The following is a 24065-nucleotide window of genomic DNA, read 5'->3' as shown; positions in this document are numbered from 1 at the left end:
GCAATCGTTCACAGTGAACGGATCTAGAGAATGAAACAAACCAGTTGCCGTGGACCAAAACTCCTTCCTTCACCACAGCGGAATCAATATCCAGTTTCAAAGCTAAGCTTTGCGCACAGCTCTCATTTCGGGGTAACAGCAAAAATTATTTTTTTTCAATAAGAAGTTCCGGAATGTTTCGAAATTCCGGAATGTTCCGAAATTCCGGAACGTCTTGAAACTGTGTTCCGATTCCGGAATTGGAATTTCCCTTCCGAAAAATTCCGGAATTCCGGAATTAGGAACAGCCCTAATAAGCTTTTCGCTATCCTCACTGTTGTAACAGCTCATCTTAACCCTTAAATTTACAAGCAATTTTCTCATTAGAAGAAATACAGGTGAGTCAAAAGTTCTTGGACACCTGCATAAGTTTGAAAATCGACGGGAAAAGTAAAGTAAAAAGTGATGATGGGAACAGAGGTTTGATGAGAGGCTGCAACTTTTGGAGTGTATGTCATTCATGGCCGCCATCTTGAAATCCGCCATTTTGGATTCAAGTCATTTTTTAAAATGGGAAGGGGGTGTATGACATCAAATAACACTAGCTTGAGCTCAGGAATTTAGTGGTGTATTTTTTTTTTTTTCTATCTTGTAAAGTTTAGAAGTTATTAATGTTCAAAGGTGGTACTGAATGCTACAACACATGTTCTACGTGTTGTCCATCCTGTGTAATGCACAACTGTAGTCGCCGCAACCACTCTGACTGCACACGGAGAATGTCTCCTGAAATTTGGTCACAGGCTTGTTGGATGCGTTCTTCCAGGTGTCTGAAATCACGGATTGTCTCAGCATACCCTATCTGCTTAAGATGTCCCATAAATAAAAATCAAGAGGCTTTAAGTCAGGGAATCTGGGTGGCCACTCCACGGGACTACGGCGACCAATCCACTTCCTTGACAGTTGTTCATCCAACCATTCACGGACACAAAGTCCATAGTGTGGAGGGGCTCCATCGTGCTAAAAATAAGATGGGAAAATGCCGTCAGCGTTCAGTGTGGCAGGGAACACAAGGTCCTGCAGCAGCATCAGATACTGTGGTGCAGTTAAGGTGTTGTAAATGAAAAATGGCCCAATGATGCAGGTGTCCCATATGCCACACCACACCATCACCTTCGCTGGACTATGTTCTCGACTTGGGTCAACCCAGTTAGGATTTGCGTCACACCAATATCGACAATTATGTCGATTAACCTCCCCGTTCAAAGTGAAATACGCCTCGTCGCTGAACAGTATGTTCTTAGTAAACGCAGGATCCAGTTCGTGTTTTTCAATAGCCCACATGCAGAACTCCAACCGGTGATCAGGGTCATCCTCGTTCAGTTTATGTTTCATATGCAGCTTGTAAGGATGCCACTGATTGGCGTGGCCACTGATTGGCGTGCAATATCCGGATAACGGAGGATTGGCTTATTGCACATGCTATGGACACACGACGGGTACTTCGTTTAGTACTTTTCACAAACGACGCAATAACCGCCGTTGCAGTTTCCTCATAGGTGGCAGTCTTTGGGCGCCCACTACGTGCCCTATGTTGATCAGAGCCCGTCTCCCGGAATTTGGTGATCACGTGAGCCACCGTGCTGTACGATACCGGTTCTCTGTCTGGGTGCCGTCTGTTGTAGTCAGCTGCTATTGTTCAGTAGCTGCGTTCCCCTAATATAAGGATGATTTCGATCTCTGTTCACATATCAGACCCATTTTAGATCACCTGGAACAAAGAAAGAACTGGGTTAGTATCAAGATAATTTCCCATCTTTGAACATTAATAACATCTAAACTGTACAAGATAGAAAAAAACAAATTACACCACTAAATTCCTGAGCTCAAGCTAGTGTTACTTGATGTGTCATACACCCCCTTCCCATTAAAAAAAAATTGACTTTAATCCAAAATGGCGGATTTCAAGATGGTGGTCATGAATGACATATACTCCAAAAGTTGCGGCCCCTCATCAAACCTCTGTTTCCATAATCACTTTTTACTTTTCCCGTCGATTTTCAAACTTATGCAGGTGTCCAAGGACTTTTGACTCACCCTGTACTTGACCTAACTACACAGAATCCTCGTATACCAGAAAACTGTACTCGGGATGCCTATCTAAATTTCTGTATGAGGATATAGGTGAGGCGAAGGTGAAAAACAGTATCTCATTATGAGACAAGAGAAGAGCCCTTGCAGTATTACGGGCCCTAACCATTAGTCTCTCATTAATGAGACCCGAAAATGTGATCCTTATTCAAGGGGCAATCTCGAACACGGGCTAAGTCAAGAAAAACAGAAATGCACAACATATAAACACTAATCAAGGTCTGAGAAAGAAATTCTCAATCTTCAAAGGGATCGAACCCAAAACCATTTGAATTCCAGAATACTCTTCATAGATCCTAAACAAAGGTTTGAAAGAACCTTCACCTTAAAATGTCTTACCTAACTGTTTAAGCATACTCCTAGCAAGGGAAAAAACTTGAGAATATCGTAAAAACCACAGAAAGTAACATTTCCAATTATCTAAATTTGTGTCCTATCTCCTGTCCTGGTCTTCCGCAAGACCATCTAGCCAGCAAGTCTTCACTGCATAGCCCTGACAAGAAATAAAAAACAAGTCCCCGCACCGGCCTTAAAACAAAAGTGGTTGATCCACGTTAAGCCAGGAGTGTAGGCCTTATGTAGCCATGTGATCCTATGGTTTCAGAAAGAACATTACTGATCAAGAAAACAGGGATCGCTTATATATGAATCGGAAGACACGTTACAGAATTTGAATTCGAAAAGTCCCCTAGTTCAAGAGAAAGAAAAGATCGTTAAATTTAAAAGGAGGAGGACGCTACTACCTCCCCTCTTATATTTTTTTCCTTTTTCAGCAACACATTTGGGGTAAAACTATTGCTTCTAATGGACCAGTGTTTCTATCTTTAAAACTAAAAGATTAGTTTCATCTATAAACGAAAAGTAGTATTAAAAAAAATTAAGATTATATATATACAGGGTGGCCCATTTAATCTTTCCACGGAAATATCTCGAAAACGGTTGAACATAAATGAACCAAAGAAAAACTCGAATAGGAAATATCATAGGAAAATTCGAATGGTGATGTCATTGTGCCACCCAGGACCGCACTTCATGGGGGCCCGGTGCCCAACTTTAAAATTTTAAATAGAAACACGGGATAAGTGATAACCTCGTTCGATGGATCTTTAAAAAACCTTTAATAACTAAAAAGTGTTGTGGCAGAAGATTTTTCATATCAGTCACTATTCAAAATGGCCGCCAAAACATGTTGCCTGTATTAGACAAAATGTCCAGTACCACTAATATGAAAACGTTGAACATAACTGAACTGAACAAAAACTCAAATAGGAAATGTCATGGGGCACATTGATTGGTATCGTCCCAGTGGCTCGCAGGGCTACCTTAAATAGAGGCTCAGGACCCAACTTCAAAATTGTAAATGTAAACATTGGGTGAATGATACCTCGTTCAACATATCTTTAAAAACTAAAGAGTGCTATTGCAAAAGATTGTTCATATGGGTCACCGTTTTCAGAATGACCACCAAGACATGGTACCTGTATCAGATAAAAGGTCTAGTACCACTAATATGAAAACGGTTAAAGATAAATGAACAGAACAAAAATTCGAATAGGAAATCACAGAGGGTATTTACATTCCACAGCTCGAGAATGTTGCAACAGAGGAAAAACGATTAGAGTGAAAGTGCCATAATGAAAGGAGGAAATCTAATTACAAGAAAATTGATGGTTCCAACTTCCCTCCGTAAGTGAGTGAAGCAGGAAGTAACGCTAAAATTGCAAATGAGAAGTTTAGTTTTAGCAGATTGTACCTACGAAACGAAGTTATCTGAAATGAGTTTTTATAAGAGATAGATGTCTTTGTAATGGGACATCTTGTTAAATGGTAAAATGGAATGGTGTGTAAAAGTCTTGTTAAATGGCATCTTCCATTTTGATTGCAGGCAATGATTTGATGAAAAAATGAATCAACTGAAATGCGAAACAAATTTGTCTATCAATGCAATTTTAGAACAACGTGTACAAACGTTGGTTTTGTTCAACAATCATCTGCACGATATTGGTCCGATTCTTTACCTTCTATCTTCTTGCGTGTGACACAATATGAGCTTCACTGAAATGTTGTCCACAGTTACATTCCGAATAACTTTCAGTGGTAATCTCAGTTGTGATCCTCAGTAACGAAACGGTACATACTGATGCAGATGCCTCCCAAACATCTTGCACGCATTGCGTTAAATTATCAGGGGCGGACAAAATGCTTGCAAGTTCGAAAAATGTATTTTTAAAACCTTTGCGTCGCATTTTAATTGCTTCTTTTTTCCCATCAAATCACACTTCGTATACAAATGAGTGTTAGTCTTCAAACCGAATTTTAACTTATTTTTATTCATTATAGTACCAGTCACCTGTACGTACAAGTGTTCCAGACAAATCATACATATTGCAAGTAAAAATGGGGTTGTCATTTGAGATTTTACCATTCATTCCCGCTTCACCCGCTTATGCAGGGAGCTCGGAAAGATAATTTTCTAAGAATTAAATTTCTTCTTCTGTATTATGTCAATTATACTTCAATAATCTTTTTCTTCGTTGCATTATTGTCGAGCCGTGGAATGACAAATACCCTCTGTGTTTTCCTAGACAAGTTTTATTCAGTTCATTTATCTCTAAATGTTTTCATATTCGCGGCACTGGACGTTTTATCTCACACAAGCACCATGCCTTGGGAGCCATTTTGAAAACTGTTACCCATATAAAAAATCTTCTGCCATAACGCTGTTTAGTGTTTGAAGATCTATCGAACGAGGTATCACTCGCCCCATGTATCTATTTAAAATGTTAAAGTTGGGTCCTGGATTCCCATGAAAGGCGGCCCTGAGTGGAACCGCGACACCATTCGATTTGCCCCATGACATTTCCTATTTGAGTTTTTGTTTGGTTCATTTATGTTCAACCGTTTTCATATTAGTGGTACTGGACATTTTGTCTGATACAGGCAACCTATCTTGGCGGCTATTTTGAATACGCTAACCGATATGAAAAGTGTTTTGCCACAACGCTTTTTACTTTTCAAAGATCTATCGAACGAGGTATCACTCGCCCCATGTTTCCATTTAAAATTTTAAAATTTGGCCCTGGATCCCCCTGAAGGGCGGCCTTGGGAGGCACCGCGACAACACTATTCGGTATGCCCCATGACATTTCCTATTTGAGTTTTTGTTTGGTTCATTTATGTTCAACCGTTTTCATATTAGTGGTACTGGACATTTTGTCTGATACAGGCAACCTATCTTGGCGGCTATTTTGAATACGGTAACCAATATGAAAAGTGTTTTGCCACAACGCTTTTTAGTTTTCAAAGATCTATCGAACGAAGTATCACTCGCCCCATGTTTCTATTTAAAATTTTAAAATTTGGCCCTGGATCCCCCTGAAGGGCGGCCTTGGGGGGCACCGCGACAACACTATTCGGTATGCCCCATGACATTTCCTATTTGAGTTTTTTTTTTTTTTTGTTCATTTATGTCGTACCGTTTTCGAGATATTCCGTGGAAAGATTAAAATGGGCCACCCTATATATATATATATATATATATATATATATATATATATATATATATATATATATATATATCAGGGTGGTCCTTATTTATATGGGGAAAAATAAATTTAGGAATTTCCTTGGACGAACCCCCTAAAATGGTTCCATATGGGACCAAATTAAGGCAGGGGAAAAATTAGATCCATTGAATAATTTTAAATGGTGCCTCAAGCGACTTAAAGTTTTGAATCGGATTACAATACTTAGTATATGGGGAAAATCTGAAATAAAATCTTGTAATTTAGAAACGGCTTAAGGGAACGAGAAGATATCTTGGATAATGAAACTAGAGGAAGAGAACAATCTAGTCTTGTATAGCATTATCATGGCGGCCATCTTGAAGCCTGGCATCTTGAATTCAGATCAAAATTTTCAGATAGGAAGAGGGTCATGTGTCATATCATTTTGAGGTGGTGTTTTCCCAGAAGCACAAATCTGGTATTATTTTCAAGCTATCAATAATCACATAAGAGTTATGACGTGTGAAAACCGAAATGCTTCGATGTAATGTTATTTTATTGTAGTTATGGAGTAGAGATTTGTAAGAATTTTTGGAAGTATTTTACATAAATTGGAAACAAACTGCTAGAGAAAGTTAAATCTTTGTTTTCCCATGAACTACAAATAAGTTTTTCCATCAAGATGATTCATAGACTATTATGAGGAAAAAGAAAAAAATATAACTTGAAAGAAATTGAAATATTCCCTATTTATGTATGTAGTACTGTAGCTTTGTGGTAAGTTTTCAATAGGTTTTCAAACTTATGTGATACATAGTTCACTTTTGTTACATCTAGGAAATGTTATCTGTGAGCCTTCACTATCTGCAAAAGAAACTGTTTCTGATCCTCATTTTTCGTAAGAACGATGTTGTAATCTTCTGTTAGTTTCACTCCCCTTTGTGCTGCATCATTTATTACGGAGATCAATTTAACTATTGTCTTTCCTTGAAGATAGTCATTGTTACTTGACCATGAAATCGGATCACACTCAAGAAACCCTTTGGGTATTTTAAATCTCACGAGAAAAATTTGTTTGTTGTATCAAAATCACTGATTTCTCTTTTCGCAAGATTTTTTATGGTATCACCTGTTGCGTCAAGCCTCTTTGCTGCAACACGGTTTCTCCTTACAATTTTAATTCTTTCAACCAATTTTTGATTTTCCACTATGTTAACTTCATCATCAAAAAAACCCAATGCTACGTATTTCTCCTTCAAGTACCAGAGATGCCGAAAAAATTAAGAAAGAGCCACCTCAGATAATTCATTATCTATTTGTCTATAACTGTACAAAGCTTTCAAAAATTGCAGGTCTTATAATGGTGAATGGGATACTTGATCACATTTAAATCAAACTTGGACATATAGTCGTATCAGAAAAATTCATGCTCTCTGAGGACTCGTTTCTATTGGCTTCGTTAAACGAAATTGTTGGGGCGAAAGAGAAATATTTTTAAACAGTATTGCTTTTCCCATCTCCTTGCATGGTGAATTGCTCCAGGCAAATGAAAGAAAACTCTTCGAGGAGGTACGCCATCCAAGAATATGATGATCAGTTTTAAAAATTCTCTGTAATCTTCTCTGCGGTGCCCTGCTTCTACAAGTTTGATAACAAAATTCAATACTTCATTTCTTACATCTGAAATGTTGTTCCTTACGCCATCATCATCATCAATTCTGGAATAAAGTTAGTACAATCTATTTTAGATCAATCGTTCTGAAAATGCTTAAATAAGGGGAACGTCCGGTCCAGATGCAAACGAAACACAACATTTGTCAAATACACAGTTTAAAACCAATTCATAAATGTAGTGTCTACAAGGAAGGTATAGAAGATCATTTTAAAGCATCTGCTCTAGCAGAATGCAAGCACCGTTCACATGACACATATTGCAGGGAATAGTGTGACAACAAACTGCCTGCACGAAGCAGTACAGGGGTTACCAAGTTCCATTCTTCAAGCTAATGAATTGTAGTAGAAACAATATGTTCGTTTTCCTCTTGATGATGACCAACTGAGAACACCAATTAGCTTCTCATGACCATCTCCTGTAATGATTATTGATAATCTGTTCATAGTCTCTCTACCAGTCAAATTCGGCAGTAGTTTTCCTTCCCATTACACAGCTATCGCACTTGTTGCACTCCGAAATTGTTTTTGTGGTCTTATGCAATTCCGCTACGGATTTTCTCTCAGCATCGATACATATTTATTTCTAATTCCTCTACATTATGGCCTAATGTTCCTGCCGTCGCTGTCAGAATATGTATTCTTGTTCTATCAGCGGCCTTGTATCCATCAAGAGCAGCAACCTGTCTTGAAGTAATAAAATTAGTTTTTCCCCTTTTACATCTCTTTCAGGGTCTGGGCGCACACAGGCACATATTTACATCTTCTCTAACATTCTCAACTGGGTTTTCCTCTTCATTTCTTGAAATGCTTATCTCCATGTATTTTGGTGTATAAAATTCAAACAAATCATTTTCAAAAGTGCATTTTTCATTTGCGTTCCTCTTTCTAATGAAGCCGTGCATATCCCTCTTGTTGTTTTCGAGCTAAGCTCGTCTTTACATTTAGTCGTGTAAGAATTATTACCTGTGAAAAAGAGAGAACTTTTCACAGGTAATAATTCTTAGACGACTAAAGCTATCTTTAAAATAGTGCCAGATTTGTGCTTCTGGTAAAACGCCACCTCAAAACGATATGTCACGTGACACTCTTCCTATTTGAAAATTTTGATCTGAATCCAAGATGGCCACTGTGACAGTACTATACAACATTGGGTGTGTTTCTTTCTCTAGTTCCATTATCTAGGGTATCTTTGCGTTCCCTTAAGCCGTTTCTAAATTACAAGATTTTATTCCAGATTTTCCCCGTATACTATGTATTGTAATCTGATTCAGAACTTTAGGTCGCTTGAGGCACCATTTAATATTATTCAATGGACCTAATTTTTCCCCTGGCTTAATTTGGTCCCATATGGAACCATTTTTAAGGGTTCGTTCAAAGAAATTCAGAAATAAAAAAATTAAGGACCACCATAATATATAAATGTATATATATAGCATATAAAATTACACATTGTAATAAAATTCTTCATTATTAATATAAATCAAGTAAGTGGCATAGAAATATCCACTTACAAGCTAGCAGATATCTAATCTTTTTCACTTAAATCCTGCGCTGTCAAAATTGTAATGATACATTTGCACAGATTTACAAGCTTCATTTGCAATGTGACTAAAATCGGTATAATAATTCCACGCAAAGCAAAATTGCAAACACGTGACGAACGAATAGAAAGATTTTGCGAGGCGCTGCGTGCGCAAAGATTGATATGACACTATATTTAATCGGTCTCATCTTCAGTGAAATATCACAAACATTAAAGGGGATTGTAATTCAAAACTGTCATGCAATTGAGGTACAAGTGGGAAAGGAACTCGAGCAGCACCTCCCAGAACATGTGTCAGCAATCACAATCCACCGCGTATTGCGTGACTTAACACACGGGATGTAGTATTAGAAACCTCTTTTGCATTTTGTATCCTCTCCCGCTCTGGATGGATATGTACTCTAACTTAAAAGACCTGTATGAAGACTTATGGCTACTCCATGATTGCAAGGGCTTGTCCATAATTGCTTCTTTCGTCTAATTGTCGATGCAATAATCAGAACCTTCACAGAAGGTAATGAGTTAACGCCACTCAGATGCGATAAATTTCAGTCAACTGTATGGGTCGTTGGCTCCTCTAAATGATTACCAGTTATATCTATTGTTGGACGGAACTCCCTTAGCGGGTAGAAGTCTACCTGTTGCATCCGAACGTTTGAAGATAAGGTCACTTCCCCCTTCGAGTCAAGACACCAAGTTATCAAATTCCATGGTATGACCACAGCCCAACAGGGACGGACCCACATCCAGGATCCTTTGGAATTCTCGAGGAGGCTCGCTAGCTCCCGGCTCTGCCCGCTTGAGACCTATTCGAACTACGTGCTGATGTACCATGTATACACCATTTCCTCTTCCCAGACCCAATCGCTAGAGGCACGAGTTTTTCGCAATGCGCGATAAAACGAAATGAGTCAGAATTAAGTAATTTTCAGTTTCGGAACGTTTTAGGATATGTGTGTTCTCATTGGTTTCCGCGAAATTGGCAGTTTTGCGCGAAATTTCTAACGATACCCGAAATAACAAGACATTTTTAAAATACGTTTTCAATAATTTTAAAACACTAGTTTTCCGCTGACAGAACGGCAGAACGTGTCAAGAACGATGAGTTTTGAGTGATTGGGACACTGTTATAGAAAACATGTTGTGCGTGAGCTATCACCATGGCACCTGGATGAGGAGGAGTCGTATTAATTAGCTAGGCAATGTCAATGACTGTGTTAAGTGAGAAACGTACAACAATGAAAGGGGAAAATGTGGAAACATTCAACATGCTTATATGTTTAATGCTTAAATGTATCTTGTGCCTATGTGTTATCGAAAGACAGGAAAAGTTTCCTGCTCATAGTGTGTTTAGTTACTGATTTTCCTTCAGTTTGATTTTTTCTTAAAAAAGTAATTTTCTACAAGTAAAATTTACAATGTCAAGGGAAATATTCCTGTATTTTGTTTGTAGGTACTTAATAGTTTATTTCTGTAGTGATTTATGAATAAATTGTCAGGGAATATTTTTTCCACAAGACCTATAATATGCGGAACTTTATTTGGAAAATGCGACAAAACGCGAAATATGTAAAACGAAAAGCGAAATTTTCAAATTCATAGTGCGAAAAACTCGTGCTCCTTTCAGTCGCGCATTTGCGCGGTATGACAAACCGCGTTTGGTTCCCCGATAAGGACGTCCGAATCTACTCATTGCTGAGTGACCATGACTACCTCAATTTAGATGCTGAAGTATCACGAACATTAGATATTATGTAATTGTCCGGACCAAATGGTACATGTAAGTCATGATTTGAAAGAAGGAAGCCTACTTTTCCTACTAGGAGCGACAGGTTCCAACCTTTGCCTACCTTTCTACTTCTATTTAGGGTAAGGGTAGAGTGCACATTACCGGAACTTATGACTAATGTAGAACGTCTGAGAACTCAGAGACTGTCATGTGGGGAACAGTAGGGACACCAATATTTACATTATCTCACATCTTTCAAAAATTCCACACTGAGGTACCACGTACTACTCCTGGACTCAGTGGTCCGTATAACCATTGCGTACTAAGGCCGGTTGGTATCTCACTTCTTCTGCTAGGGTATTCTTCACTACCACCTTTACCTGTACACGTTACTGTGCGACAGTACTCCCCAAGGAAGAGCAGTGTCTTCGCACAGCAATATTTTGCCACTCCTCAAATGAAATTCTATAGAACATTTGCAAATGAACAAACATGAACACATTTTTGTAACTGCAGCGTATATCTTTGGTGCCTCTTTCCCAGCACGAGTTGGGACTGGTCATGGCGGGTTTTGACATACGGGGTCCTGTTTCACGAGGAAACCGCTAATAAGGAACCATAAGACTTCAGCAGACCCAATCGTCCCGGAAACAGAACACTCGTCGCTGATGAATAGAAATGTGTAGTGTGACCGAACGAGTCCTCGTTCACCTTATTTCAACCTGCGAGCCATGTTTATGTGTTGTTCCGCAGTGTCTCTTCCCAAATGTGAAACGTAGCGACTGGTCTGTAATGTTGTGGGTTACCATAACTTGTATTCAGTGGGTTTTGCTGACGCTTACCGATCCATCACTGCCTGTTATGTCGCTATTTTAAGAGAACTTGTGCATACTATATTCCAAATACTGTTTCTAGGTAACGATACCATATTCCAGGATAATAATGCGCCGATTCACACAGCCGGAAATACCTTGTCTGCCCATTCCCAGTGGTTTGTTTTGGAGACGCAAATTCTGAACGGATTTTAGCCTCCTTCCTATCTCACGAAACTGAGTGATGCACTCCACGAGAAATCGTGTAATATTCCACTTTCTACCATTCACCATATCTTTGACTCAATTTCGCATTGTGTCAGTGGTGTTCTGAGGTCGAAAAGTGATCCAACGTCGTATTAATCTGATAACTTCCACCTTTTCAAGAACCTCTGGTAAGTAAATAATTATCTGTATATAAGATCAAAAATGATACATTGGTTTCTATTCGAATGAGTAAAAAGTTAGGACATTTTCTATATATATAATCAAAAGAACCTCGGATCAGAATTGAACACTTGGTTGACTTAAGAAGACAAAAATTGTTCTAAGATTTGAAACGTTGTATGTAACATGTATTTATAAGGCAGTTTATAAAATTGCTAACAAATTAACAAATGAGTTGGAAATAAATTAGAATAGACTTAGTAAGAGTTGAAGAAGTTAGGTGGAAAGGAAAGATATCAACAGTGGAAAGGAAAGATATCAACAGTACTAGCTACAAATTATATGCTCTTCATATATTATTTGTAATATCTTTATATAAATCAATTTGATTTATTCGTATTTTATAAAATAAACTATATTAAGCACAATAAGTGAAGCGGCTTACAATTAGTAGTGATGTTGCAGACGACTAGTAGATATTCCGTTATGGTGTTACGTGATTCCTTTATTTAATTTGAGGGACGCTGAATTAACGTACAAACAAAAGGGGTCCTGAAACCAACAAGAAAGTGTCGAAAAAGAAGTACTCATAAAGTTTCATGGAATCTCAGTGCTCCTTTTTGCAAAGAAATCAAAAATGCGAGAAGAAAAAGTGCTGAAGAGTCATTAGTGAGAATGGAAATTGCGCAGAATAGGAAAAAATCATTTATAATCGAAAAGAATTACAAATAATTTGCAAGAAAATCTCTAATTTTTCTTTGTTTGTAGAACCTGTGGCCAATTATATTAAAGGTGTAGTGGATACAGTTATTAAGATACACCAGAAAGAACCACCAGGAGATGTACTAGCTTTTCTCACGGGACACGAAGATGTGGATCAAGTTGTATTGTTGTTAAAGGAATATATTGCACAAATGAAGACGACTAGTAAGTATTGTAATGAACCTCTAAACTTCTTTAATTTTCGTTACCTTATCGTAAAAATTAACGTAAGGGCTGTCATAATGGCGTAGGAATAATTCTTGGAAAGCGCTTAAAGGAGAAGGTAGTGAAAGTAGAATTTATTGATGACAGAGTTATGATGTTAAGATTTAAAGGGAAAACGAAGGATCTTGTGGTGATACAGACATATGCACCGACGACTTCGCATGCAAATGAAGAAGTAGAGGAAAATTATGAGAAAATAGAAGAAATTATAGATAGGGAGAAGAAGGGTGCATGCATAATTCTAATGGGAGATTTCAATGCAGTTGTGAGAGAAAAACAGGAAGGTAGTATCGTAGGCAAATATGGTTTAGGCGAAAGAAATGAAAGGGGAGAGGGACTAGTGAATTTCTGTAGACAGAATTCACTAGTAATTGGGAACACTTGGTTCAATCAGCACAAGAGAAGAAGATATACATGGAAATCACCAATAGACGGCGGAAGATATCAGATAGACTATATTATGATTCAGGACAGGTATCGGAATAGCTTAAAGAACGCGAAGACCCTTCCCGGGGCTGATATTTTCTCTGATCATAATCTTGTGCTGGCCGAAGTAGATATTCAACTGAAAAATGTAGGCAGAAGAAAAGTAGGTAACAAAGTGTTGAATACTGAAAAGTTGAAAAACGAGGAAATAAGAAATCTTTTCGCTGAAAAATTAGAAGAAAAATGTTCAAACGAGGAAAGGATAGGCGCAGGTAGTAACGCACGGTGGGAACATATTAAAAGTTGCTTACAGCAGGCTGCAGAAGAAACAGTAGGTTACCGCGAACACAAAACTGCTAAGAAACCATGGGTTACAGAGCAGATGTTGCAGAAAAGGAGGGAGAGGAAGATGTAGAAACAGGTTGATACAGAAGAGGGCAGAAAGATGTACAGAAAGTTAAATAATGAATTACGAAGAGAAACAGACAGAACGAGGGAAGAGTTTTACAAAAGAAAATGCGAGGACATAGAAGAATTAGAAAGAGTTGGGAAATATGAGGAAATGTACAAGGAGGTGAAATCTATAGAATTTCGGAGGAAAAAAGGGAGTATTATGATGGCAGTAGAAAATAAGAATGGGAAGGTAGTCAGCGAGAGAAATGAGGTCATAGGAAGGTGGAAAGAATACGTTGAAGACTTATATGAGAGTAGGGATAGACCGTGTAGCCTGAATGTTGAAGTGGAAAATGAAGTAGGCGAGGATGATAAAGGATTTAGTATTCTTCGGGATGAGTTTGAAAAGGCTATATCCGAGATTAGGAATGGAAAGGCAACAGGAATAGATAACATACCAATCGAATTCATTAAAAATATAGGAGACAAGGGAAAGAAAGAATTGTGGCGACTATGCAATGAAATATATGAAACAGGAGAATGGCCAAAAGACTTTCTGAAAACGATCATGATACCGATGGCTAAGAAATCGAACCCAAAGAGATGTGAGGATTATAGAACTATTAGTCTCATATCTCATGCAGCTAAAATTCTGCTCCGAATACTGAACAGAAGGTTATATGGAAGAACAGATAAAGAAGTTGAGGAGGAGCAGTTCGGGTTCAGAAGAGGCAAGGGCACAAGAGATGCTATTGGATTATTAAGGGTGATCGGTGAAAGATTTATAGAAAAAGGGAAAGAGGTGTATGTTGTATTTATTGATCTAGAAAAGGCTTTTGACCGCGTGAATTGGGAATTGTTGTTGGGAATTCTAACAAAGAAAGGGTTGGAATGGAAAGATAGAAGACTCATAAGAAACTTATACATGAACCAACAAGTAAGTGTTAGGATAGGGGAAGAACTGACGGAAGAGAGTGCAATTGGAAGGGGAGTTCGACAAAGATGCTGCCTCTTGCCAACACTATTTAATGTCTATCTAGAAGAGATAGTGAAAAAGATCCTACATGATGATGATGGCATTTCGGTAGGAGGTAGAATGATTAGATGCATAAGATTTGCAGACAATATAGCGCTTGTTGCAGAATCTGAAAAGAAAATCAATAAAGGGCTTTGAAGAATATGGGATGAAAATAAATGTTAGAAAGACAAAAGCCATGGTGATTGGAACACAGGGGTCTGTGTCAAATATAAAAGTAGGAGGGGAGAAAATAGAACAAGTGAATAGTTTTCGATACCTGGGTAGTGTTCTTAATAATGACATGAAATGCGAACGTGAAATAAAAGCAAGGATAGGAATGGCGAAAGAAGCCTTTAAAAAAAAGAAAAGTCTGTTTTGTGGGACCTTGAACAAAGAGTTGAGAAAAAGACTCATAAAATGCTTCGTGTGGAGTGTTGTAGTGTATGGGGCGGAAACGTGGACATTACGTAAAGGTGACGAAAATCGACTGGAAGCCTTCGAAATGTGGGTGTGGAGAAGAATGGAAAGAATTAGTTGGGTCGAGCGGAAAACGAATGAGAGTGTGTTAGAAATGGTGGGTGAGAAAAGAACACTTTTAGACATTATTAGGAAGAGGAAGAGAAACTGGTTGGGGCATTGCCTAAAAAGAGATTGTATCATGAGGGACGTCCTAGAGGGTATGGTGGCGAGAAAGAGAGGGAGGGGACGAAGGAGACTACAATTAATGGATGATATTAAAACAGAAAGATCATACGCGAAGACGAAAAAGTTAGCGGAGGACCGTGGAGCATGGAAGCTTCTCAGCTGCGGCAAGTGACCTGCCAATAAAGGCAGAATACCTATGATGATTATGATCGTAAAAATAATGTATATATTTTCAAATCACAGTAGATGTATTCTCAATTTTGACCTCCAAATTCTCAATACTTTTTAGACAGCCTGACATTTTTGTTTCTTTTAATGTGAATCTAGTTGTATAGGCTGGTTGCAACGTATTTTGTAACAAACTTGTTTGCGTGTGACGAAATTCACGCCACATAATGTTTGTCTGTAGAAGGGATTCTACAGAATGCTTTTCTGCATATGTTTCATCAAACGCGATTTCTTTCCCGCATGCACAAATAAACTCGACCGATCACGATTAGAGGCATTTTTTAGTGTAGTGTGGAAGACGTGAGCGTTTGTTTTGTCTATGACCCAGAAATACCGCCGAAACAAACTCTCTTTTGACACAATTATGTGATCAAAGCAGTGTAAGGACAACTGTTGTGATATTTGATTAACTTTAATCAAGAATTTAGTCGAAAAGCATAAGGATTCCCTCTCCACGACGTTCGATTCTCCAACAATGGGGACAACTACATCAATTCATACGAGCCAACAACAGCATGCAGGCAAAATTTCGCAGAACGGTATTGAAAAAAAAAAAAAAAAAAAAAAAAAAAAACTTCCTAAGGCTTGTTTACTATGACATAATCATTTGCAGTCATGTGCAGCTTTTGTTTTTCTTTAAGTAGTAGTCAGTCGTGTGTACAAAAGACGTGTAAGAACGATAAGCTGGTCTATTGTTTCTGAGTATAAATTTCTTTCTGTTATATTTATTTTCGTCTTGTTAGTATTTGTTTTAGTTCGTTTCACTTTCATGTCTAATTTGGATACACAAGACAGTCTTAATTAGTTTCCTTATTACACGTTTTCAGAATCTTTCTCGGACAGGAACTTGTTCGAAATGTCAGAACAGAGATTTTATAAACATGAATAAAACAACTAAACCATTTCAATCATTATATGTTGGTTGCTGTTTCGTTTCAGAGAGTATGTTAGTATTACCACTGTATAGTTCCCTTCGACATTCTGAACAATTGAAAGTTTTTCGACCTACTCCCCGAGGACTTCGAAAAGTTGTGATCGCAACAAATATTGCTGAGACGTCAGTAACCATTCCTGGAATTGTATATGGTGAGTTATTTCTAAAACACAATTATTTCTATTACCATGTAGATTTTATGACTGTGTAAAGTGTTATCTGTTATGTTTGTTTACACATTCTTTAATCAGTTGGGTATTAATGAAGATATTAGAAGGAAAACTACACAAAAATTATTCTTGCTTCGTACTGTACAGAATTGAATGTTAGTTTTGACATCACCGAAAAAGAAACTTAGTACAGTGGAAGCCCAATATAACGCGATCACTGTGAAAGTGCTGTAACCTTACCATGGTTTATTGAAATGTTACCATGCAACTGACAAAAACCGATTTCCCGGAAGTGGAGAACACTAGTCCAGTAATAAATTAAAGCAGTGGCGTGTTCTTAATATACGCAAGGTAAGCACTGCTTACCTTTAAATTATAAATTAAAATCTAAAGCAATCATTACTACTTTATTTGCTATAAAAATTATCTTATTTATCGAAAGCTTTGTATTGTTGTACCTTACCATATGAAACGCTCTCGCTTGTTTCTATTTCTCATCTTCTAGCTGCATTGCACGGTCATTTACGGGGAGGCTAGCAGAAATCTTCCGGTTTATAGGATGCGATCGTCTTAGCTCGGTTCCTTTCGTGAAGAAAAGCAATCTTCTTAGTTGCGGAACCTGATTGCATATTCAGTTTAATCGTAAACCATGTTTTAAACAAAAAAATGAGGCTTTTAGTGGTTAATTCTTATAGGTGTATGTATAATATTAAGTGCGTAATACTTAGTGTATAGTACATTTTTGTATATAAGTGTTAGTTCCAGTTCATCTATTCAATTATTATTGCTGTACGTTTTATAAGAGAGACTTGCTCGCGAGTTGTACTCAAAGGTAAGCAATCCAAGAAGTTGCGTTCGCTAGTGGTTCGGCAGGGAGAATGAACATGGATCTCTCTCCTAAATGCAGTGGTGTCGACGGAGGACAGAAGTGCGTGATTTGAGATATATTGGGGAAGAATTTTGCTTCGCGGAACTTTGAAGAAAAAAAACATTATTACGGCAGGAAGACCGACGCCCGACTTTAATATAACTACTGCTTCAAAAACATGTGTAAGAACATTTAATATTCAACGAATGACTGACTGCTTGCCCAGAAAAACCAAAGCTTTATTGTTGATGTTGTCTTTTTTTTTTTTTTTTTCAAAAGAGAAATGTGTATGGTCAAGTTGCGGTTACAATGATATGGGAAACGTTCACTTGGCCATAGAAAAGCATAGTTTAACTCAAAATCATCTTCAGGCCATAATAAATGAGAAAACATTTGGAAAAGCAAGAATACAATACATGTTGGTTTCTCAGAAGAAAGTGACGGACTCGCAGCACAACGAACTTGTAAGAAGAAACAGAGAAATAATGAAACGCCTTATTGACATCGTATGTTTCTTAAGTAAACAAGAACTAGCTTTCAGGGGACATGATGAATCATCTGATTCTAGTAACAGAGGAAATTATGTCGAGCTTGTGAAGTTGTGTCAGTACGATGAGAAGCTGAGAACATTCGTAGAAAATGGAACAGTATTTAATGGATTGTCAAATATTATACAAAATGATTTAATTGAATCAATCAGTAATGTTATGATGACACATATTAAAAAAGAAATCCAAGAAACAAAGTTTATAGCTATATCTGTAGGAGAAACTACAGACGTCGCTAATTTGGCTCAGCTTTCTGTAGTCATGAGGTACGTTACAGTAGAAGGGGAAATTCAAGAAAGGTTTCTTAAATTTTTAAATATTTCTGAGAATAGGACAGCTGAAGCCTTGTACAATATTGTGAGTGACCTCATGAAAGAATATAACTGTGGAGAAAAAGTTAGTCGCGCAAAGTTATGGTGGTGCAGCTGTGATAGCGAGTCATTTGAACGGTCTACAAGCTAGAGTAAAACAGACATATCCACAGGCTTTGTTTGTTCACTGTTTTGCTCATAGATTGAATCTAGTTCTCTCTCAGGCAGCATCTCAAGTTAGAGTGTGTCGGATGCTTTTCTTAACTCTTAATGGAATTGCTGCATTTTTCTCTACATCTACAAAGAGAACCCACGCTCTAGATGTAGAGATACAAAACAGACTGCCTCGTGTTTCAGAGACACGTTTGGATTACAATTCTCGCCTTGTTCAAACGATCTATGAGCACAAGAAAGAACATATGGACCTTTTCGAAATTATTTCCAGCCCCAAAGGGAATTGGGGTTAAGAGTGTTTTACAGCAGCTCTGGGAATTTTAAGTACAATGGGTGAGTTCAACTTCATATTTCTCTTAGAAGTATTTGCTTGTATTTTCCCAATTACGGATACCCTTTATGATATCTTGCAGACTAAAGCTTCTGACATTGGTTATTGTGTAGATAAAGTGAAGGGATTCGAAAGAGTCTTGCAAAACGAGAGAGAAGTATTTGAGAAATTTTGGACTAATATACGTGAAGTCCAAGAACCACCAACAAAACGTCAAAAGAGCGCCGGTAGTGTGGATTGCAAAACGCAATATAAACGTCTGTATTGTAAAATATTCGACGTAACATTACAGCAACTGAGAGAAAGATTCAGTAATTTGGAGTTTCTGCATTTTCTGGAGTTACTCAATGCGAAGAACTTCCAAAAATACAGAACATGTTTTCCAGAAATAGCACTTCAGTCTTTGAGAGAAACATATGCTGCTGTTTTTGACTTCAGTGCTTTAAGATCACAATAAATCGGTCAATGATCTTCTGCGTTTCGTCAAAACCAATGAGCTGGAGAAGGCATATAGCGAAGTGATTAAGTTATGTGAATTAATTTTAACAATTCCAGCAAGTAGTGCGTCAGTGGAACGAAGTTATTCAAAATTGAAAAACATTAAGAACTATGCACGCAATACGCAAGGGCAGGAAAGACTTACAAATCTATCTCTGATAGCATTGGAGAGGAAACTGTTAACATCCCTACAACAGTATCAAGAATTTTACGACAGTGTCATAGAAGACTTCGCGAAAACACAGAGGAGGATTCAACTACACTTCAAATAAAAGAGGTAAGAATTTTATCTTCACTTGTATTTGCGTGCTTCATATTTATTTGTCCCATTTTATCTCTTACTACTTATTGTGCTCAGGGACATACACAGAGGGTGGATCCAGGTGTCCGGGCACCCCGAAATTCCGACTTTTCTATAAATTTAGTATAATTTTGGGAGTGATTTTACAAAATGTAATATAATTTATCGTCAAACTTTGGTCCCCTCCCAACAAAAATTCTGCGTATGTGCCTGGTTGTGCCCAACCCTTCCGCCTTCTGTACACTGTAGGATGAAACCATGCTTAATTAATGGCTCTAATTCTTTCTTTACTTGTCCTAATAATAAACAGCACAAGCACATTCATATTCAGAAACACTATCATCCATTTTCAAATAATTAAGTTGAAACAATACAGTTTAAGTTGCAATTAAATTTTCTCAGTATAAAATGAAATGACTTCTTTTTATTATTTAACGTCCCATATTTTGCCTTTTAGGCTAAAGAAGGCGGATAATTTATGAAAGTGAAAAATTTTGAAATTAAATTTTATGTACCCTCCCGTCGGGAATCGATCCCAGGCCTCCATGCACTTTTGGTGCATCTAATAACCATTAGACCAGCGGAGAGGACAGGCTAAAGTTTAGCAGGGGGGGGGGGGATTGTTGTAATAATTTTATAATTACGATTGCTTACCCCAACAAAGCTCTTCACCACACTCCACTGAATTAAAGTACTATGCAGTAATATAAGGTAGAGTATTGTTAAAATATTACTCACCAGTCATGTTAATTATTCCATTCCTGCAACTGATCTCGATCTACATTACACTGCACATAATTTATAGTAACCTAATTTTGCACCGTCTTAAAACAGTCCTTAAGTCCCATTCGACGGACTAGTGCTTTACATTTTTTTCTCTGAATATTATTCGATTGCAGCGAGATGAAGAAGAAAAATGCAGTTTGAGTCATTTGACCTCTATTTGGACTTCACATATAAATTTCATTGGGTGCGGGACATTTGTCCGGAGTGACAGTTGTCCGGACGGTTGTCCTACCCTTGAATGAATCACAATTTTTCATGTGATACTTGCCCGGAAAGAGACTTCCAGCCGACAAATGTCGTTTCAGGAAACACCACGCGGAGGTAGTCTCTCTTCGTCTCCCATATAGTTTGTTTTACACTCTCCAAAGCTCGTCATTTTCTTCATACTTCTGATTCCGGGGAAGACCTTTTTTTTTTTTCAGTTCCTTTTTGTTCCAATAGAAACTCGTCCATTTTTATGTACAATATATACAATTTTACAAACAAATTTGCATTATTCTAATTTCTGAATATAAGTAATTGCTTTCAGAGATTTCTTCAGACATCCATCCTTTTCAAGTTTACACAAAGTATCACTAATAATGTCGTCAGTCATAATTTTAAACTTTTTTCTTCTCTTGACGTCAAGATTGAGAGTTACCCTATCGTAAGTGTGGCCATGGTATTCAGCCTTCTCGGAGTGTAATCACTAACGAGTATATATTCGAATGAGCCCTTGAAAGAAAACTGCTTAACCTCCTGTTCCAACCTTCCGGGACGTTATTGGCTCGGTTGGTTCGGTTAGAACAATTCCACATACATCTTGAAATACTTTTGTTTTCAAGCCACTGGTCTACGAAATAGTCGTAGAAACATCGTAAACTTTCATTTTCTGGTGTTTCTTCTTGGATATATAACCAGTCATCGTCAATCAGGTGTAGTGATACATGAGCTATTGCAACACGCATTTGAACGTGAAGGCCAAATTCTGCATTTTCCTTGCATTGAGTCACTAGACCGAGTTTCTGTACTCTTCTCCACACACACATTGATAGAAATGATAGTTCCAACCGGATATCGTTGCTTCTGGGAACAAAGAGTTGATTGATTGAATGACTGCAGTTTGTAAATTCATAACTACAGACTCGGGATTCCAGCTAGGTACGTGGCTTTTGATAGCGGCAAAGAGTTTATCATAGGTCTTACGTTTCTTGTTTGGTAGAAGGACGTAAAAAACAGGGATGACAGTAGTTTCTTCCAAAGAACTTCCCAGATCAGCATGAATGTAGAAAAGTGTTCCGAACTGTTCACTGGAGCTTTTAAATGTACTATCAACAAAAAGAAACGATGATGATCCTAAGACTTCTCTTCCTTTAGAACTGGCAAACACAAGTAGACTATTCTGAGGTCCAAATATTTCATCGTGAAGAAAATTTCCTCCGTCGTTCATTGACAAGAACTGTTCTGGTATACAGATATCTTCTGAGATATTGGGAGCAGATTTTGTTCCTAAATATTTCCTCCTAACACAATGCAATGACTGCTTGGCGCTTGCTTGGGCTTGGCCATCACAAATTCGTCTCACGATTAAATAGCTTCCAACTTCTGTGATGATTTTGGAAATAGTGTTCCGTCTCACTCGCTCGTTTCTTGGCTTTAGCCATTTACTCTCTAACGTCATTTCCAGCAATGTCCTGGATACAGATATGACATGGATCGCCTGAAACAGCACCGTCCCTTACATCCCTTACATTTTGTCGTCCTATAATTCACACAACGCAAATAAGTCACATCTTCCTTTTTGGTGTATTCAAGAATATGTTGGTATCCATTAAATGATTTTTAAATAAATGAAAATTATGAAAAAGATTTTTTAATATACAAACTTATTTGAACCTATTATAAATGTTAATTCTTCTTTCCCTAGCTTCCGTGCAAGTGTCACCATCAAAAATTAAGTAGGCTTCGTCATTGACCTCTCCGGGCAACTGTTGCTGAATTCTTCTCCTTGCAAATGTCACTTCGGGCAAGTGTCATAAACTCAATTTCACTAAATATATATGCTGGACATAAAATAGACCGTGCTTTCTTGAATAAAATTGTTTTCGTTTCATCAACCTAGGGTTCGCCAGGTTTGAGTAATATAAGCTAACGCAAACCCTTCTCACTTTATATAGATTGGTCCAATTGGTATATTTTTCTGTAGGGTGCAAGTTCTTGTACACGATGAACGCATTGATTGTTCATGAGGTGAATTATCATCTAAATGAGTTCGTCAACCGACAAATCTTCAGGTGCTGGGCATTAGAAAATCTGAGACAAATATATATAGTGCCTTCCATTTCCATTTAGGCAAAGCATGTACCATCAGCATCTCAGATATTGTTGAAACTTTTTTTATAGCAACTAGACATGTTTTTAAGGGACCCATATTTTTTTGTTTTGTCGAAAAAAAATTCCCGCTAAGTAATGGGCCATCGAAAACAGGGGGTACAATTTATGAACTGTAAAAGACATGGAAAATGTTCAAAATCGGAGCCCCACCATTCAGCTATGGAGACAGGTAAAGTTATAATTCTTGTTGTGGATACATAGGGATATAAATAAAGTATATTTTATTATAGTTTGGTTTTGCGCATGCGTATCTTTTTGTACATAAATTAACAAATGAACGTCAGTTTATCTGAAAAGTCGAAGTTTGCAAATTTTTTTCGAGCACTTCCGGTTAGAATTTTAAAATTCTGTTTTCATGGTTGATAAGACCTACTTACCCACTTTCCGAAAAAGAAAATTGTATCGGTTCTCTGTGCAACCGTTTTGTCGCAAAAGAAATTCGAGAAATCGTCAAATTTTGAAAAATTGCCATTTTCGGGCGCCATTTTCTTGAAAACCATAATTAAAAATTCTGAAATTTTGTCAAATGGTTCAACTTTACATGAATAATAAACACACTAAATACCATTCTCGACCAATGCTTCATGAATTAACTACAGCCTTTTTTAGTTAGCGAAGTTCCGTTATCTTGGATGGCACAGTTTCCAACACTGGAAACCATAAAAATGCAACAATTTGACGATATTTGTGGTTCACATTCATTAAATAACGAACAAAAGATTTTTCTTGACTGCTTTTAATCATTTTGATCATAAAGGCTCTCTAAAATAGTAAAATGAGTCCCACCCCCTTCTCCTCCGTTTTCTTAAATCGAAGTAATCTGAGGTGGAAATTACGATTACGAAACAGACAAATTTTAAGTTTACTTGAAACAGCCAACCAATAAGTTCTGATGATCTATAAAAAGCGTGAAGTATTAGCTCAGTGATGATTTGGAATGCCCCAGACAAAGTCCCATTAAATGCGATGTCATTACAATGATCGAAAATGCACAAAAAGTTAAAAAGTCGAAACGTTTTCTTACGCGTTCAATCAAAGAAATTTGCAGACATTTTAAACAGAACAATCGGAGGATAAGAATGAGTAACTCGAAATTTTACAGTATTCGACCAAAGTGGGTCAGTCCGCTACCTGCGAGGGAAGTATATATATATATATATATTGTGCAAATTGTAAGTCAAATTGCTACTGCGTTGCAACAAATCAAAACAGGAGTAGCCTATATTGAAGCTGCCATAAGTGACGTATTTTCTTTAGTACTATGATTCGTAGAAAATTACAGCTGTCTTGTTCAAG

The 24065-nt window shown here is 37.5% G+C and overlaps 1 protein-coding gene across 7 annotated transcripts in view; it reads left to right on the top strand.

The window, feature by feature from the left end:
* The window catches only part of LOC145660614 (putative ATP-dependent RNA helicase DHX35), a 589276-nt gene that overhangs the window by 297991 nt on the left and 267220 nt on the right, over window positions 1–24065 (top strand). For 6 of the 7 annotated variants that reach the window (XM_081725887.1, XM_081725889.1, XM_081725884.1 and 3 more), the window contains 2 exons: window positions 12547–12705; window positions 16415–16561. In XM_081725887.1, coding sequence (XP_081582013.1) covers window positions 12547–12705; window positions 16415–16561 — 306 coding nt within the window. The remainder of the gene's footprint in view (window positions 1–12546; window positions 12706–16414; window positions 16562–24065) is intronic. The other variant, XM_081725888.1, reaches the window with a different exon arrangement.

This window comes from Thermobia domestica, chromosome 9, assembly GCF_964235325.1.
Source record: "Thermobia domestica chromosome 9, izTheDome1.hap1.1, whole genome shotgun sequence".
In the NCBI taxonomy this organism is placed as follows: domain Eukaryota; kingdom Metazoa; phylum Arthropoda; class Insecta; order Zygentoma; family Lepismatidae; genus Thermobia; species Thermobia domestica.
The sequence above is the reverse complement of the archived record's forward strand: the minus strand, read 5'-3'. Positions and strand labels throughout refer to the sequence as shown.